Source organism: Crocodylus porosus, unplaced genomic scaffold, assembly GCF_001723895.1.
Source record: "Crocodylus porosus isolate Cpor-Errol unplaced genomic scaffold, CroPor_comp1, whole genome shotgun sequence".
NCBI classification, from domain to species: Eukaryota; Metazoa; Chordata; order Crocodylia; family Crocodylidae; genus Crocodylus; species Crocodylus porosus.
In genome coordinates, this window is record NW_017728906.1 from 149,196,649 (window position 1) to 149,214,174 (window position 17,526).

General features: G+C 38.1%; 1 protein-coding gene across 11 annotated transcripts in view; it reads right to left on the reverse strand.

Moving 5' to 3' along the window:
• TSC22D1 (TSC22 domain family member 1) overlaps positions 1–17,526 on the reverse strand; it is a 128,683-nt gene that overhangs the window by 79,442 nt on the left and 31,715 nt on the right. For 2 of the 11 annotated variants that reach the window (XR_002100011.1, XR_002100009.1), the window contains 2 exons: positions 5,097–5,272; positions 2,856–4,253 (listed from right to left, as the gene is read on the reverse strand). The exons of 2 other annotated variants lie outside the window; for them this stretch is intronic. Coding sequence is in view for 3 of the 9 variants with exons in the window: in XM_019529879.1 (XP_019385424.1) it covers positions 13,638–13,710 (73 nt within the window). In the remaining 6 variants the exon portion in view is untranslated. 7 more of the 11 variants (XR_002100010.1, XR_002100008.1, XM_019529883.1 and 4 more) reach the window with 5 other exon arrangements.

Genomic DNA, 17,526 nt, shown 5'->3' on the forward strand with positions numbered 1-17,526 from the left:
CCCCCTCCCAACACTGCTGCCCCCTGCCCTGAGCACAGCCCAATCCAGCCCCCCCGCCAGGAAGAACCCAGCACAGCCCTAGCCCAGTGGCAGCTGCCCCACTGCATGCAAATCTGGGGGCACACGCCCGACCCCTACGTCCTCCCAGGGCCTTGTGTCCCGCTTAACCCCAGCTGGGGTACAATCTTTTCATCTAAAAGATTATGGCCTCAAGAAGAAAAGAGCCTGCCCCAGCCCCAGCCTCACTCCCTCACTTCAGGGACCTTGATCTGCCCCTCTCCTCCCACCCCCCCTTTTCCTTCCACCACAACAGACTTACCAGCTGGACACTGCTCTTCAAGCTACCAGGCTGGTTTCAGAAATCAGACTGGTATAGGCCGATATGCCTCCTTAATCAATTATCAGTATTGGCCCCAAAAATCTCTAGCGGTGCACCCCTACTAAAAACACCTACCACAACAAAAATGTTCACTTAAACACTACTATACTTCATTCCAACAAAAAGTAAGCATCATTAAACTGAGCTGTTCTCTGGAAAACAAAGTCCCAAGATATCAAATTTTTATTTACTAACAATAGGTTTGCATGAACACTGTCCCTCTTTTCAGGATTTATATTCTCTACGAGTTATGTTCTACAATTTAAAACATAACATGACTAGTAGACTGAAAATAACAAAAGTTGAACTTACGGTTTCAAGTAAAGTTGCAATTTCTTAATTTATGATCACAAGAACAAATGTGTTTCATTATATATTTTAGAAACTTATTTGTTCAAATAATATCTACATGTGGTTAATGTATCCTTTTCTGGATTACGTTAAAAATTTGGATTACATTACACATTTAAGATCTTGCTTAAATATAACCTACCTTAACATTTGTACAGTATGACAGAAAATGTTCTTGGGATTCAACATCCATTACTTTTCTCTCCACCCCAAGGCTTTCTATTGGTGTAATACAATCTTCCCTATCACTCTGCAACAAAGTCCAACCACGCACTGTTCCTAAAGCCATGCATACATACACTCGCTGATGTCCATTTATTTAATAAATGGAAACCATACCAACAACAAGTGGTCCAACCTTTTCTTCTAAAAAATTATGGCCTCAAGAAGAAAAGACCCCAGCTTGATTTAGAGAGGTCAGAGCAAGTTTGTAAGCAAGCTGTTAACACCATTTGTCTATTGTTAATTTCTGAGATTCTAAAGTGAAAATAAATAAGGAAACAGTGGGGGGGGGGGTTTAAAGTTACTTAGAATAAAATTGATTTTAAGAAGGGAGAAGATCCTCTGCTACATTCCTTTCTCCACAGCATTGACAAAGCATTTCAATACCAGCAAAGATTAGTTCTTGAAGTACTATGTTGACATGCTTTTCTCCTGATTTTCCTGCTCCTTTGAGAAAATGGCTCCCAAAGCCTCTTATCGAAAAGTTAGAACAGACTGAAAACAGTCGATAAGGAATGGGGAAGTAAATTAAGACCTGACTGTAGAGTTAGACAGTTGGGAGGGAGGGGTGGGATAAGAGGGATAGAGGTGCAAAGAAGAGATGTGCCATCCAAACTCCTGGACTGGCTAAAGTGGGAAGGTGGAAATTACATTTAAAAAACGGGGGTTTTTAAATTGAATGGCTCAGAGGCGAGAGTGTCCCATGAAATTTTGCTAAGATTTAAGACACTAGAACAGCAGCTCTCAAGCTTTTTAGGCTAAAGGCATCTCTCAGAAAATGCCAGTTCCCAACTTATAGCTGTTTCTTGCCTATAGAAAAGTGATGGACCAAATCTTCTTACAAGGATCTCAGAAAGTTTTCGTCACTTTCGATTCCTATTTTAGATCTCTGGGTTTAGCTTGTGAACCATTTATAGGTGTTTGCACACCTAATATTGTATGGCATACTTTAAAGAATCGCAGGAAATCCCAGGGTGCTGTGGCAGCCCAGCTGAGAATCACTGAACTAGAACCATAGAGCAGGGTTTCTTGTAACAGTCCTTCAGTTTAGGCATCATAAGAAAGAGTGATCACCTACTCCGAACACATGATAAAATCTGATGCACAATATAAGCAGAAACTGATTGCTTTAACATATTTATTATATTTAATACATAAGCAAGAGACATTTATCTAGAAACAGCAGTCCAGCTGCAGGCTTCAGAGCACTGTAATGTTACATTACAAAATGCTGGCGTAAAATTAATAGTACATTTTCATTTACAAAAATAGTAACCAGAACATTAATTTTATTAAAGAGAAATATGAACAGTTATTTCAAGTTATTTTTAACGGTTTGTAAACAAGGTCATTTTTTAACGCTTGGAAATATTTCAATTTTACAATGTCTTTAGAGAGACATTATGATTAAAACAGTTCTCAACAGCCTTTTTATAGTTGGTATGAAATATGAAAAGCATGCTAGATTACTTTATTGTGCTATGAATAGCAATCCAAGATCCCAGTTCTGGATAATACTCCTATTAAGAAAGGGCTTTTAAACAAGCGCCTAACTCGCAATAAAAAAGTTCTGCACATATTTAAATGCTTTCTTGAATGGAGCTCTCTTAATAACATTAAGAAATGCACATATTTTGGCGCTTCTCTCCTGAGATCAACAAGATTTAAGCTGGAGATTCCTACAATATGAATTTAAGTCTTGGCAGGGAATTAAGAAAGTCAAAGATGCCTATAATAAATAAGCTACTCAAGTGATATAATCCAATTTCAAGACACCACCACTGTAAAAAACACACACTTCCAATTTATACCATGCTGAATCTGCTGGTATGCCACTGCTACAGTTTGAAAAACAGAACTTTCTTTAAACCATGAAAGTTATTCTTACTGTTCTGCATTTTTTCACACTTAAGGCTCAATTTTCTAAAAAGTAGCAGATTAAGCATATTACTGAACACTACAGAAGAGATCAAGCAGAGTACTGGTTTGATATGTATTCATAGCATTAAAGAGACATTAAAAGTCATGTGACAGAACTGAATGAGAATGGCTCACTACATAAGTATGTATTTAAGCATCATCTGAACAATTATTTTTAGAATATTCTAAGATTGAAATACATTCCAACATAAATTACAACAGCCATGAAACAGTAACCCAGAGGCTATGTAAGAGATTAAGAGATTCAAGTATGCTGGTAAATTTAATACATATTTAGGCATTAGTTAAAACCAATGTTTCATGGTTAACTGACTTCAGAAATTATGTTGATCCAAACTAGTTTTAGCTGCTTCTGGTAGTTGCAATTACCAGGAAAACAAAAAAAGTGCTCTTCATCTGTTCGTAAGGCTCCCCCTACAGATATCTCCAAAATACTTTGAAAAGTCTGAATTTAAACATATTGTTCTTCACAACCAATTTATTTCTATACTGTATACTGTTTGGTTATATGCTTCAACGTTTAAGACAACATTTCTCAAAAGATCAAGCACTACAGTAAACTGATTTTGAATATAGGATTCCCTCCCAAGTTCAACAGGCACTTTAACTGTACAATGAATTGTTCTCAAAAACTGTTAAGAATAAGTCTCACTAAGTCATTTCTTTCTCCATATTTTTTGGAAATATATTTAGAAAAAGTTTACATTTAAGCTAAAGCAAAGCAGTTAAGATAGAGCCCACCTAGAGCCAAATGCTACATTTTTAATAAGATTTCAGAATGTGCCAAACTTCATCTGCTGGTGATCTGACATCTCAGGCACAAATCTTTTCTAAAAGCTTCAGGGAGCAGGCGGGGAAAGGTAATTATATCTTATTTTTCATAAGTTCTCTTTCCAAATATACTTTGCAATTACAGAAATAGAACTGGAAACGCAAGATGAATGTCTTGATGTTGTTTACATCCGTGGAACAGTAGATACATGTACTCCTTGGAGCTCTCATGCAGAGGGCAACTAGGCCTAATTTCACACAGATAAAGATTCACTCATTACAGTAGAGCTGCAGGCTTGCACATTGATATACTCACTTAAATCCAACACACATCTCAAAGTCAGATCAAACCTAAACATTGTTCATAGAGAAGGACTCTGGAAAACCAAAATAAATTTCTAAATGAATACATATTTCCTAAAAAAAAAAAGAAAAAATTATCTGGACTTCTATTCCTAAGACGGTCAAATATTCTAGCTCTAAAGCCGTCTTACAGGATCGCATTTGTATAAGGGTGTCAAGACAGACCAATATCCAAGAATAATCTCTTCTACCATTTTAGACCGCCTCTTCACTGAAGGCTCACAACCTAGACCAAAGGTTGAAATGATAAGGACTTAATTTGGGGAAAAATTGAGGAGGGAGGAGACCTCAGGATCCACCTGGGCAGCTACTAATGCAACATAGTTCCAAAGTAACCTCTGTGTATTCAATACTGGCAGCTGTACTAGCCCATACAACAACTACCAAGAGACACTCAGAATAATCTGTCTGCCTCAAGTGATAGAAGTGGAGGCAGGATCATCTCCCAATAAGCTACTATGGCATAATACGAAATGTGGAAGGTAGAGCAAAACTGAGCCAAGTACACTTTAAATTGCTGTCTGGGCCATAATGGTAGCTATCTGGATGGGTTAGCAGCATATTCCCTTCTATTAAAGGAAAGTCTTACCCTTAGGAATCCACTCATACAAGTATAGTTAAAGCAGTAGGAATTACTAAACCCAGCAATATAAAGTTTAGCATGTCGTAAGTTTCCAACTAACCAATGTTTCTGTTCAGAGATGGTCACAGTCATTTTGGAGGCACAGAGGAAATACTGTAGGAGACCTGGCACTACAGAGCTCACCAAGGATATTAGGCATGGAGATGAGATGAAAATGTCCCCCTCAAGGAGTCAGCTTTCCAAAATACAGCAAAGTGGGTGGGGAAAGAAATGTCTTCCCTATATTCACGGAAACAGAGGGGAAGGGGAGGAAACACCCTCACCCAAACAGAAGTCAGGAGCTCTTTTCCTTTTGGGTTAGAGGCAGGACACAAAGGAACAGGCAAATTCACGCTTCTTCATAGTGGATGGTAGGACAAGGAGTATCCCCTGGGTGGGCCCAACCTATGACACTGATGTCAGCTTTAAACAAACAAACAAACAAACCACTTAAGTGTTTGGCTCAAGGGAAAGAAGCAGCAAGTCGTGGAAGCAGATCCATCCCCAAAAGGAAACTATTTTGATTCTCCGACCTGGAGCTTCTGTTTTGAGATTCAGTCCTGATATTTCTTGGATTCTTTCTTCAGCCTTCCATGGTCTCTTCCCTTTACCTTTCAGGGCAGCTGGAAAAAGAATGAAGCAGTAGACTGAGGCATGGATGCCACATTTCCAGAACAAGAAGGCAGAAACACTTGAGATGAGGTAGTGCTAGAGTGAATACCTTCGTAAGTACCTTTACCTTCTTACTTCCTGTTAGGTTGAGAGACACTTACAGATTCATTTTAGTATGACGGTAGCAAGAGGCAGTGCTAGACATGCAGATTTTGATCTGGATTTGATGCAACAAAAGTGGCTGAACTTTCAAAATAATTTTAAAACCACCATAAGTTAACAATGTGGTTTTTTTCCTCCCCAGAAGGAGGTATTCAAGCTTGTTGCACATCTACATATTTGAAAAGTTTCTAACATATTTTAAAAAAAAAATTGTGAAACGGAACATTCAAAATTTCTCCTCCTGTTTTCTGACAAGCTCCAGTTACCAGCAATTTAAAATAGAGGTTTAGAGTAAAAGGCCTATTTAGCCACAATGGCAATGGAATAAACAGTTATCCCAACAGGTTCACGCAAAAATAAAGTAATTGGACATAAAAAGGTATCTGTACTTACCTTAAAAAAAGAAAAGAAAGAAAAATGTCCTTTATTTAAATGAGGTCCCTCCCCCTGCTCCCACTCCTCAACAGAAGAAATCCACAGATTCATTAGTAAAGGCCTCTTTGCAGAATCAGACCCGTCAATATTTGCCAAAAAGGTAATCCCTTTCTGAAACACCTTCAATTAACTGGGATCCTTTTAATATCCACATGTAACGTGGCTGGAGAACACAAGAACACGTGTCTTTATTATTGCATCTGTTAAACCAGTTTTCTTTTCCGTGGTGAACTGGATCACTGGACCTTTACTAACACAAACGTGCACAACACTTCTTATTCATCAGAACAGAATGATATGTAGGATCTAAACAGTGAGATTTTAAATGACTACTGTACAGATGAGCTATGAAGAATGAGGTGAGGTGCATTAATAGTTAAGCCTGCTTTTGTTCACAGAAGGTTTGTCCACCTGCAATATTCTATGGTTAAAACCAACATTGGCTGATGACCTTACATTTGGAGGCTGACATACCTATTTCCCTCTGATGCATATCCTACCAATGTTCTGCTTAATGCCCTCAGTAAGAGCATGCTCTGATGGCTGATAGGAATTACATTCTTTGCTTTATTTACTTTGAATATACTGTGTTGAATTCATCTTTGGGAACTGATTTGGGTATTTTCTTGCCTTTAAATAAAGAGCAGTAATAACTGACACTATCTTCAAAGCATACAATGTGTCATCTATGCATCCCAGATACGTTTGGCATCTCCAAGGTGAGCCAAGGAAATATTTCTGCTTTGAGAGACTGAGATGGCTTTGTGGAACATGCTCTGGGCTCTGTAGCAAGAACTCAAACTCAACTTAGAACAGGTCCCTCCTGTCAGAAATTCCATTAAGAGACAGAAGATGAGAAATTTTCTTCCCTAAGTATTGAAACAGGTAACAATTAAAAGGCATGAAAGGATTCATCTACTTCAAGATCTTTTAAAAATAAAAATTGCAGATTTAAGTTCCTTCTCCATTCAGTTCATCCTAGGAAATTGTGGTGAAATCTTTTCCATTTAATGTTTATTAAGTTGCTTAATAGTTTGCTTTGTTGCTTTCCTTTGATTGTTCACATATAAATATATTTTTAAGAGCATGATTTTCTGTGGATGATTCTGAAACCCTCTGGTAAAAATAACTTATTTGAATTTTCTTCTTACTTTTTTGGTTCAAGTGGGCAATTGCTTCACTTCCTCCCAGGAAGACAGCTGTCTGTTCTCATGCTTTTTATCTTTCCACAACAGTTTCTCAATTGCACACGTATGTCTTGAGAACTCTGAGGAATACAAAGAAGACACTTGTTTTGTTTTTTGGGTTTTTTCTTCTTACAGCAACCAAAATCTTTGATAGAACTGCTCCTCTAGTTGGGTTCCAATGAACAGATCTTTTTGAGCTAGAGATGGATAAATTCTTCTGCACCTTTTGGCAAGACAGCTTCTTATTCTCCTTGCTTCTGTTTACATTTTTTTTCAGATTTGGAGATGGAGGAAAAAAAAGAATCTGATGTACCTGAATCCCCCTTGAGAAAAATCTTACAGGGATCCTGCTCTTTCCTTAGGATATGAACCTATACAGCAAGTGTTTTCTTGCCCCAATTTGATCATTTTTGTGAGGTTAATTTTGATTACTGGAATAGGGCTTCTGGGCTGGGTTGTATACGAATCTGAAAGATGATTCTCATGTATTCATTGCGCAGAGAGTTTGCAGTTTCACTTATGGTAGAGGGAGAAAATTCTGGTTGGGTACCAAGACAGCCAGGTTTAGAAAGTGGACTGATGGGATTAGCCATTACTAGTCTGGCGTATTGGCTGTGCTACATGCTGGTCATCTTTCTGCAACCGTGGCTCTGTTCAGAACCCAGCAAGAGAGGACATAGTGTAAACACTGTGGAATATCCTGTCTGAAAAATAAGCAAAAATCCACATTCATGTGTTTGATAAACAAAGGGCAGCATAAGCAGCAATACTTCCCTTTTCCTTTCTTTGTCTACCAGTTTGCCATGGTGACAACATAAATGTGCACACATACTATGACATCTTAGTGAAAGAATGTGCAACCAAAACCTGATACCATATTATATGCAGTTAAACTGTATTTTTGACAGTCCTCTTATTCAGATTAAGAATAAATTCTAGCTATTTCAGTTAATAAAAAATAATACTGATAACACAGGCAAGAAAGAGGCACAAGCCAGCTGCAGACCCAGAAGTAAACAGGCTGGTTCTACAGAAGGAGAGATTTTTGCCCTGCTGTGATAGACAGATCTAGTTCTACTTCCAGGATTATTAGAGGCCAAAAACCCAACAGAGGATCTATGGACCCACAAACAGCTGAAGCAAGCTGTTACTAAGTATGCAATAGGATAGCAAGAGTAAATACTAAAGAAATAAATTTGTTCTGAAAATTCACGCCAATATGACGCATACAGTAACTGTCAAAAATGTCAACAATGCACATTAAAATGATTGTTTCTCACAGAGTTCCACCTATAACTGACACTACTTTTTTGGAAATAAATGAATATTTTTCTTTTTTCTTTGAAGATAATATAGTTGCACAGTACAGCTAATAGGTAACTACTGGAAATGCTAACAGACTATTTTAAAGATTTTATAACACAACTATATAAAACTTGCTTAGGGCTAGACTTGGCATAAAATGTCTTGTGGTAGTGATTTACTTTCTTGCAAACTAAATCTGGTCTAACTCATATACACAGGGAATTAATGGCAGATGCTGCCTTTTTTTCCTAGGCAATTCATATATACAGACAGATACGTCTGTATGTGTATTTTTATATACATGCATAATATATAATACATATGTGAACATATATAAAATAGATGTTCCTATATCTGCATTTATAATATATCTACATATAATCTGTATGTATTCAATATATGCACTCATGTATATATACACATAAAGATAATAAATATATATAAAATATAATATTGTCAAGAGTCTTAGCCAGGGCTCAGCAACCTATACCCCACTGGCTGAACTTGGCCCGCAGAACCTGTGGACATGGGGTTTCAGAGGCATTTGGCTCTGAGCACTCTCCCCATGCCACCACAGTAAAGAGCACTAGCTGTGGGATGCTCCCCACACGCCACCACAGGAACAAGTGGCAGCAGTTGAATGCTAGCACCTGACCATTTCTGACTCAGGGTGAGTCAACCCAGCCTGTAGCTGGAAGATTGCTCACCCCGATCTAAACTCTTTATAGAATTCCATGTTCTGAGACTCCAATGTACAGCCTTATACAAGCAGAATCTGAACCCCTAAATGAACTGCTCCTACCACCTAAGTACTATTTGTATTCTCATCCCTTCATGCTTGTGGTTTCACTTTTGTTATTCTTGGAAGGCTCGAACAAGTTTGGGTAGTGGAATTTGAACAATGAGATTTGCAATGAGATCTGGAGTTGACTATGCTTGGCTGATTTAGATTCTTTGCGAGAGAAAATTTGAAAAGATAAGGGATAATATTTTTCAGAAATGCTTAAATGACATAGGTGCTCTCTTGTTTTCAAGACTTAACTTAGTCACTTTCGAGCTTTATCCCAGTTAGAAAAGTCATCCTCCTGTTCTTTAAAATGAAACCTCAGGTCTTAATAACCTAATAATAAACTTAATAACTGAGTTTGTGATCTTTATGGGTTAATGCATCAAGTAGCCTGGTCTCAGGCATCTGTTCCAGACCTTCAAGTGTAATAAGAGGTCTGAATTGATCTGAAAAGTGACCAAGAGAATAAAACTGTATGTGGAACAAGAGATTCTCAACATCATGTTTTCACCCAAGAGAAAAGATGCTGTATGCACAGTAAGTCAAATACAAAGGAGTTTGCATTTTTCCTCCTATTTCACACTGCAATGTAATTGTGGGCTTCATTGGCTCAGGTAGATAATAAAATTCGTTCCACATAACTCTACTAAAATTATACCTGGAAAACATTGTCATTGGTTTAGGACAGTTGCACTGTTACTGGAAAGGAGCCATTCAGACAGAAATTAAGGACCAACTTCATAAGCATTAACTAGAGCAACCAATACCTGAAAATATATTTAAAAATTAGGGAGTCCTTATCTAAGTCACGGCTGAAAAAATGTGACAATTTAAAAGTATATGAAGACTATAAAGATCAAGGAAAGCGGAGGAATCAGTGGGACAAAGAGGTTAAACAAGGAGGCATGGGATTAAGTTTAAAAGGATAATTTAGTTCCTCTCAAGGGAAATATTCTCATAATGAAATCCTACAGACTGTGAAAGAGACATCCCAGAGCAGAGCCCAACTACTATTAGGACTTGTAGTAGGGATAATGTCTTGTATTAGACCAACAAGATTTTTTCAAAAATGTCTTTAATTGCAAGCTTTCAGGCACAAACACCCTTCATTAGGCACTGGAGAAGTGATTGTAAAATTTCTCCAGGGTAGAAATGAAAGTCCTTATTTCATAGGATTTCACAGAGGAGTCAACAGATGGCAAGCTTCTCTGGGCAGTCCGTTCACAGCTGGTATGAAGCCTCTCACCACTATGTGAGGTTCTGTGATGAACACTACCCCTGCCCGCCCATGCATGCACGCACACATCCCCCCATGCCCCTACCCGCCCACGAGTGCACGCACACATCCCCCCCACACACGCCTGCACACACACACACAGAGACCCTGCCTGAGTGTGTGGAATCTCTTGTTCCACATATGCACACAAACACCCATACCAGGGGGGCCCTGGGCTTCCCAGTCTCGCCACACAGCCAGGAGACACATGGTATTGAAGCAGGGTGGGGGCTCAAAGCAGGGAAATAGCAGGGGGTGGGCAGGGCTGGGCTCTTGCCTCCTGCTGCCAGCTCCCCCTGGGTCCTACTGCCCTTGGCTCATATCATCTTTCACAGGCAGCCAGAACCTCATAAATATTTTATAAATTTTTATGTGATCCTGTGGGCCAGATAGAATGGCCAGCCCATAGGCCGTATTTTGCCCACCCCTGCTCTAGAGCAATGTGGCTACAACCTGGATACCCAACTACTATTAAACATTTAAAATTATCTGGAAAAGAGTGCAAGAAATGTATTGTAGGGATAAATACAAGTTAACAAGGGATGAACTATATAACCAAGGAATCCACTCTCATTACTGCTCCAGAACTAGTGCTTAAATGCACATACTGCCCTCAGTTTTTCAAATAGTTAAGGCACCAGTGATTCTTCAGCTACTTTGCTGGTTGGTTTCCTCATATGAATTTAAGCAAAGGGGGAAGCAAAGCAAGCATTACCATGAATTGATTTAAAAAGATTAATATCAAACAGCCTGCCATTAAGAGAATCCAGCCAGCAGTACAGCCCGTCAGAACACCAGAAATGTCAAATTTCAAGTTTTTATAAAAGCCTTTGTTCTTATACATTTTGCTCTGAACAATCATTAAGCCCCCCCTTTCCAGCTCTGGTACTACCCACTGTGGAAAGCTGCTATCACAGTGATACAAACAATAATGGATTAAAACATTTGATTTAGATAGATGAAGGCCAATTCAGACCAATATGTTTTCTAATTCACAGATGACCTCCATCTCTGATTTGGTGAATTTACATAAAGCCAAGAAGCTCTTCTTGACCTACTGTACCAAGGACCTCTGAAGTTAAGACTTTATTTTTTTGTTGTTTTTGGTTTTAAATACAAGTCATATTACTGCACATTTAAGTTATGCTACTAACACCACTTTGAAGTCAAAACCACGCACATAAGAGGGGGGAAAAAAATAATCTATGCTTCCATGCTATCTCTCATTATAACAAATAACATATTTCACAAAAGCTGTGCATAAAGTGTTGTAATGTTTTTATATTTTTGGCCTGTTTCATGGATACCAATTACTTCATATAATGGTTTTATAACAGCATCTTTAAAAATGTTTGTTCAAGCAGGTAAGCATATTTTAAACACTCTTTATAAGAATTCTAGAAGAGTAGAATTCCCTTGTTTCCATCAGCTTTTATATGCCAAGTATAGCATAGAGCGAACTTTTATAGCCTAGTTAAAACACATTTTTAAAGTAAGATGAATAGATTTTAGTGGCTCTAATATGATTCCACTAAAAGGAAAGGCCTTCTCAATCATCAGGAAACTCTATACCTGAAAAAGAGTATTTGAACTGATGAGAAGACACCACTCTCTTTCAAACAAAATTCAGTTTTACTTTTTCTTCCCTTTCTCCCTCCATGCCTTCTTTCTCTTTTAAGGAGCTAATTTTTAGAGAAAGTTACAAGACTATAGTTAAGTATGTCACAGTATCCTGAATTTATTTCAAATCATTACCTAAAGCTTGCCATTCCCTTAAACTATCAGAGTATTCCACTTTTTTTTCAATATTCAGCATCAGGTTTGATCATTATTTAATTCAGTTATACCTGCAGTTAGCTTATGCACATTTATATCACATTTTTTAGTTTCCCACTCAATTCCTAGAATTCCCTCATATTTCCTACACTTCTCCAGCATCTTTCAACCAGTTTGAATTCTGCTCATGTCAGTTTCCAGTTTCCTATACTACAGATGAGCAGTGTTAAGGATAAACACTCCAAGACTGCTTGACAACCACTCCAAAAGATGCTAGCCACATTTTTTTCAAACTGAATTTCACAGGTGACAAGTTTATAGACTTTTCTCCTTAAGTATTAGGATCTTGTCTTCTTTTCCACAACTTTCCTTTGATGTTTGTAATCTCTAGGGAACTCAAATACAGCAGAATGTAAAGAAAGTTTTGATCCCTTACATACAGTAAACCTATTCTCAGTAAGTGTGTATCCCTGCCATTAATGCTAAGTCAAGAGTAATACACATGCATTGAAAAGAAAAATATATTAAATAACTAGCACAAAAGCATGTAACTTAAAAAAAATTTGAAAGTGCTGTTCTACTCTGAAAAAGACCCCAAAAGTAGGGTTGTAAGTGTCAGCATCAGTATCCATATGAAATGAAGTCAGTTTTCAAATTAAAAGACATTTACCTTATTTTTAGCCTTGCAAGAATCAAAGTGAATTATCTGCTACCTTCATGAGCAAATACAGGTTCTAAGACCACAACAGGCCCTCATATACACAAACTGGAATTTAATCTTACTGTATAACTGATGCTTCCATAAGTAATATTGGTAAAAAGAATGCTAAAAAGAATAAGAAATAGCAAACGCTTGATGTCTACCATGTGATGGCTATATACAATGAAATGAATGACTGAAGGCCCTGGCCTTTGCAAAGGCTTATCCACATTCTATGAATTCTGTGATCAGGACACAGGTTCTACAGAATAAAAGGCTACACTATTATATAAGTACCTTTCAGAGTACAGTTGCACTGGAAAACTCTTATTATTTTATTCTGCCTTTCCCAGCATGTGTTAACAGCATATGAAATTTGGCCTGCCTAGTCCCAAGCTGTATTCAGCTGTTCTTAAAATAATTCTACAATTGTTTTGAATTAGCCATTTTTTTCTTTATAAAGTTCTTTGGTTTTGTTTTCTTCTTGAATATCCCTGCAAATCTACTTATAATTTTAGTGTCAGGAATGAAAACATCCATGTATAGTTCTCCTAGACCATACTGAGGTTCTCTTGTGAGAATTACTACTAGGAAAGGTTAAAATAAGTTGATTAAGGTTGGGGGCTATTCCCAACTTTTTTGTTCATTTGAAGTAAAACTGTTTTCTGTTCCTAGTTGTCCTAGATCTGTTCTCCATGCAAGTATTTCACCTACCTGCTTTGAACAGTGAGACCTCCCAGCTTTTGCACTAGACACAATTAACTTTGGTAATGCCTCTTCCCAGGCATACTAGTACAAAGTTAGACTCTGTCCTTCTGTATCTGTTAAAATATTAGCATGCGTTTTAGGATGCTTATAAAAATGTTGAAGGAATATAAAAGCAAAATAAATACAAATATGTACATGTGTCTATTCCTAGCCCATACTTTTTATTTTGGTATAAATATAAAATATTGGAAAGCAATAACATTTGCACCAAAATTTTAAAAGAGAAAGAAAAGAACTTACCCCACTGACTCATCTGTGCTGAAGAACGATTAACCATATCTTAGTTTTGTCTCTCTCACAGGGCCCCCTCCATTTGAGTCAAGCCTTGACTGACAAAAATGAACATGGTCTAGGGCAGATAAGAGGAACTTCCCACTTGATGGAAAAAAAAAAAAAAAAAAGCATCCTTCCCCCAATCAAGCATGCAACCAATGAACTACCAGCCCTCTTGAATCACAAACACCCTTTATTTCTTAAGTATTGAACATTTCTCTGCATGATTACCACATATTACATGCACAGACTTTTTAACCGAATTTCTGAAAATTATTCTTCCCAGAAATCCTCCTTAGCATTTCAGATTACAATTATTCCTGCATTAAAAAAAGATTAAATGACAAGCCAATATTTCTTCGCAATACACATTTACACTTCTTTAGAGAAAATCCTCTGAAGATTCCAAAAATTAGCATTAGCTCCACTGCACTCCCAAGCCCTCACTGGGTTTATTATTTTAGAGACAGCTGAGAGCTAGAAGACTAGCAAATTTCTTTCCACTCCACTTTTACCCTTTCAGGTAAGAGTTTAAAATGAAATTGCAGTTTTCTTTTAATTGAGAGTCTTGCATTAAAATAAACAGATTTTAAGGAAAAAAATATCCTACATCAAAACTAGGACCATATAAAACTTAAACTGGCAAGCAACATACAGCTAAGGTCTATATTTTCTACTTAATAGCTTCTTATCACTAAAATAAAAATGAAAGCAGCAAAAACAGTGCGGGAAACAGCATGGAAATCCCAGTCTAAGGATGAAGTTTAAACTGCCCTAGTTTAGCTTTCACTTACCAGCTGGATGGTAGCAAAAACTCAAGTAAATTACAAAGGCAGAAAAACCCTCCCCCCTTTTAATTTAGTATGAGTTCCTCTGTTCAAGCCCTGCACAGAGAGGATGTTAAATTCTGTCAACATGTATTTTTTCTTTTGAATTAAAAATATAAAAGGCCCTTTAGTATTTGTACTGCAGTGTTACTGACCACAAAAGAAGGAAAGCATAAAAGCCTAATGCATGTGACAATTTAAGCTCAAGAAATCTAGCTAACTTAAGGGAAATTGCATTACGGATACTTAATGAAACAAAACCAATCTCCAGCACATGTCCAAGGTTATGCTCCAAAGCCAAACCATGTTTTATATTATGTAAGATTTACTTGAGAATAATTCTGTAACTTTTCTTTTAAAAAAATGTTACTCTACCAAGTAGCTGTTTGCTCAAATAAAGTTGTGAGTGATTCTAAATTACTTAGCTATCTGCTTGAATTAAATCCCTTAAGTATTTTGCCAATTAAAACTATAGTTACATTTGTTTGCTAAGAATTCTATTTGCAATATGCACTTTATGTCTTTTATTCAATATATTTTCACTGTACCATTAAGCCAAGCACTTTTTCTTTATAAAGGGCAGGCAGCCTCATAGTTGCCATAGTCTCAAGTAGTAGATCCAACTATAAAATCCTACTTTTATTAGGAATCAAAATTAGGAAACTTAAGGGCTCCTTCTCCCTTATTTGGAGAATGTAAGGGAAGGGACTTCGTTCAGTTCTCTTAAAATAAAACGTTCAAGTACATACGCTACCTGTAAGATGCAGCACGTAACTTAAGATCGGTGCTTTACTGGGCATTGCATACTTACAATAAGCTCTGTGGGAGCAAACCTGTACATCCAGATGCAATTCATCAAAAAAAATCTGTGGTATTCTGCTTGGTTGCACAGATCTGCCTACATGAATCCAGCAGCACAAAACTAGAGACTAATTTATGCATAAGTGAATGTGTATGATATATTACACACTCTCTCACACACGCGTGTGCACGCGCACACACACACACACACACACACACACACACACCTGAAATGGTTGAAAACTGAAATGGGGAGAAGCAGCTTGGGAAATTCCAGCCCATCACACCTTTTTGAGGGGTGAAGAAGGAAGGGGAGACATAGCAACTACAGTGCTAAAGGGTACCAATAATCCTCATTTCAAATCTATTCAATACAAATAGAAGGTATACTATGAACTTTAAGTAGAATAATAATTTCAGCTTGCTATGAAACAAAATATATATTTTTCCTATCACTGGTATATTCTCTGCTAAGATGCAGCTATAAGACTTTGCAATCTTATGTCTAATTAAATCTCAAAACCTCAAAAAAAATCTTCAATATCTTGCCAAAGTGGTGCGATAGCATATTTAAAACTCAATAATAGGAAACAAATAATAAATTTGCAGAAACTGAAGAATACTTATTGCTACCCTTTCCTTTATTTGCTCTCAAACCTTGGAATAATTTGATACATGTGCACATTGGCATTTGCCACTTATTAAAAGCAACTACCATGAAAAAGAAAAGGGGGACCAGAAACTTTAATGAAAAAAATGCTGCTTCCCTTGAAGTAATAGCATTTCTGCATTCATTCAAGCCAGGGACTGGGAGTTTAACAAAGTAAGAATAACTAAGAAAAAGTAGAGAGTAGAAACCATAACTCAAATCATTTAATATTTTCTGAAGTGGAAGTCTCAGACCAAGGCACTAGAAAACAATGATTGCTTATGCACATACCCGTCAGATGCACAGCAGCAAACTGTCATAAGCTATAAATGTATAAATCCAAAAAACTAGACTGTGCTCATTTTCACAAAATGAACTGTTAGTTGTAATTTTGTTAACCCCTTTAAAATTGCTTTTCAGTCTGAAAGGACTACTATTGACAACAAATTTGAAAGTTTACAGAACACAAAGTAAGCCCAGCACTTTACTACAATTTAAAATAAAGACCGTCTTTCTATTCATGGTAAACATACTGAACACTGTGGGAAGGGGAGTGTTTTGCTTTTCAAAGGGATAGAGCAGTGGTTCCCAACACTGAGGTTGCAGCAATAAAAAAAAAGACAAAGCAGGAAATCATTGGTTCCCCTTGCAGGCTGGCAGAGTTCCAGCATGCCAGGGTTGCTTGGGGCTGGATGGAAGTCAGGCAGGGGGTGCCACATGCATGTGGAGGGGGGCACCAGCTCCCTCTAGTAAGTCAGCAGGGGAGGGGGAAAGATGCACCAGATTGAGGCCCGCAAGGGAGGCTAGTTCAGGGGGTGGCAAGGGGGCTGGCTCCCCAATGCTGCACACACTCCTGGGGAGGGAGGCATGGAGAGGCACATGCTGCCCAGGTATGTGCACAGGGCAGGGGCGGATGCAGCCAAGCCACTGCAGGCTCAGGGCTCCCCACCCTGCTGCCCTTTCCTGGGGGCCTCTGCAGCAGAGCAGGGTAGGGAAGCTCAATGCTGCTGCCAGGTGCCCCACACCACCATGACAAGACACTCCTGCCTACCCAGCAGCAGTGTGGGGGGGCACAGCTCTGCACCACCCAGCCACCCGCGCACACAGTGCACATGTGCATATAAAAAAACTTGAATTAATGTATTAATCATAAAAAGTTTAAGTTGGAAGGGACCTCAGGAGAGTTCACAGATTTCATAGACATTAGGGCTGGAAGGGACCTCGGGAGATCGAGTCCAGCCCCCTGCCCAAAGGGCAGGAAGTCCGCTGGGGTCATAGGATCCCAGCAAGATAAGCATCCAATTTACTCTTGAAGGTGT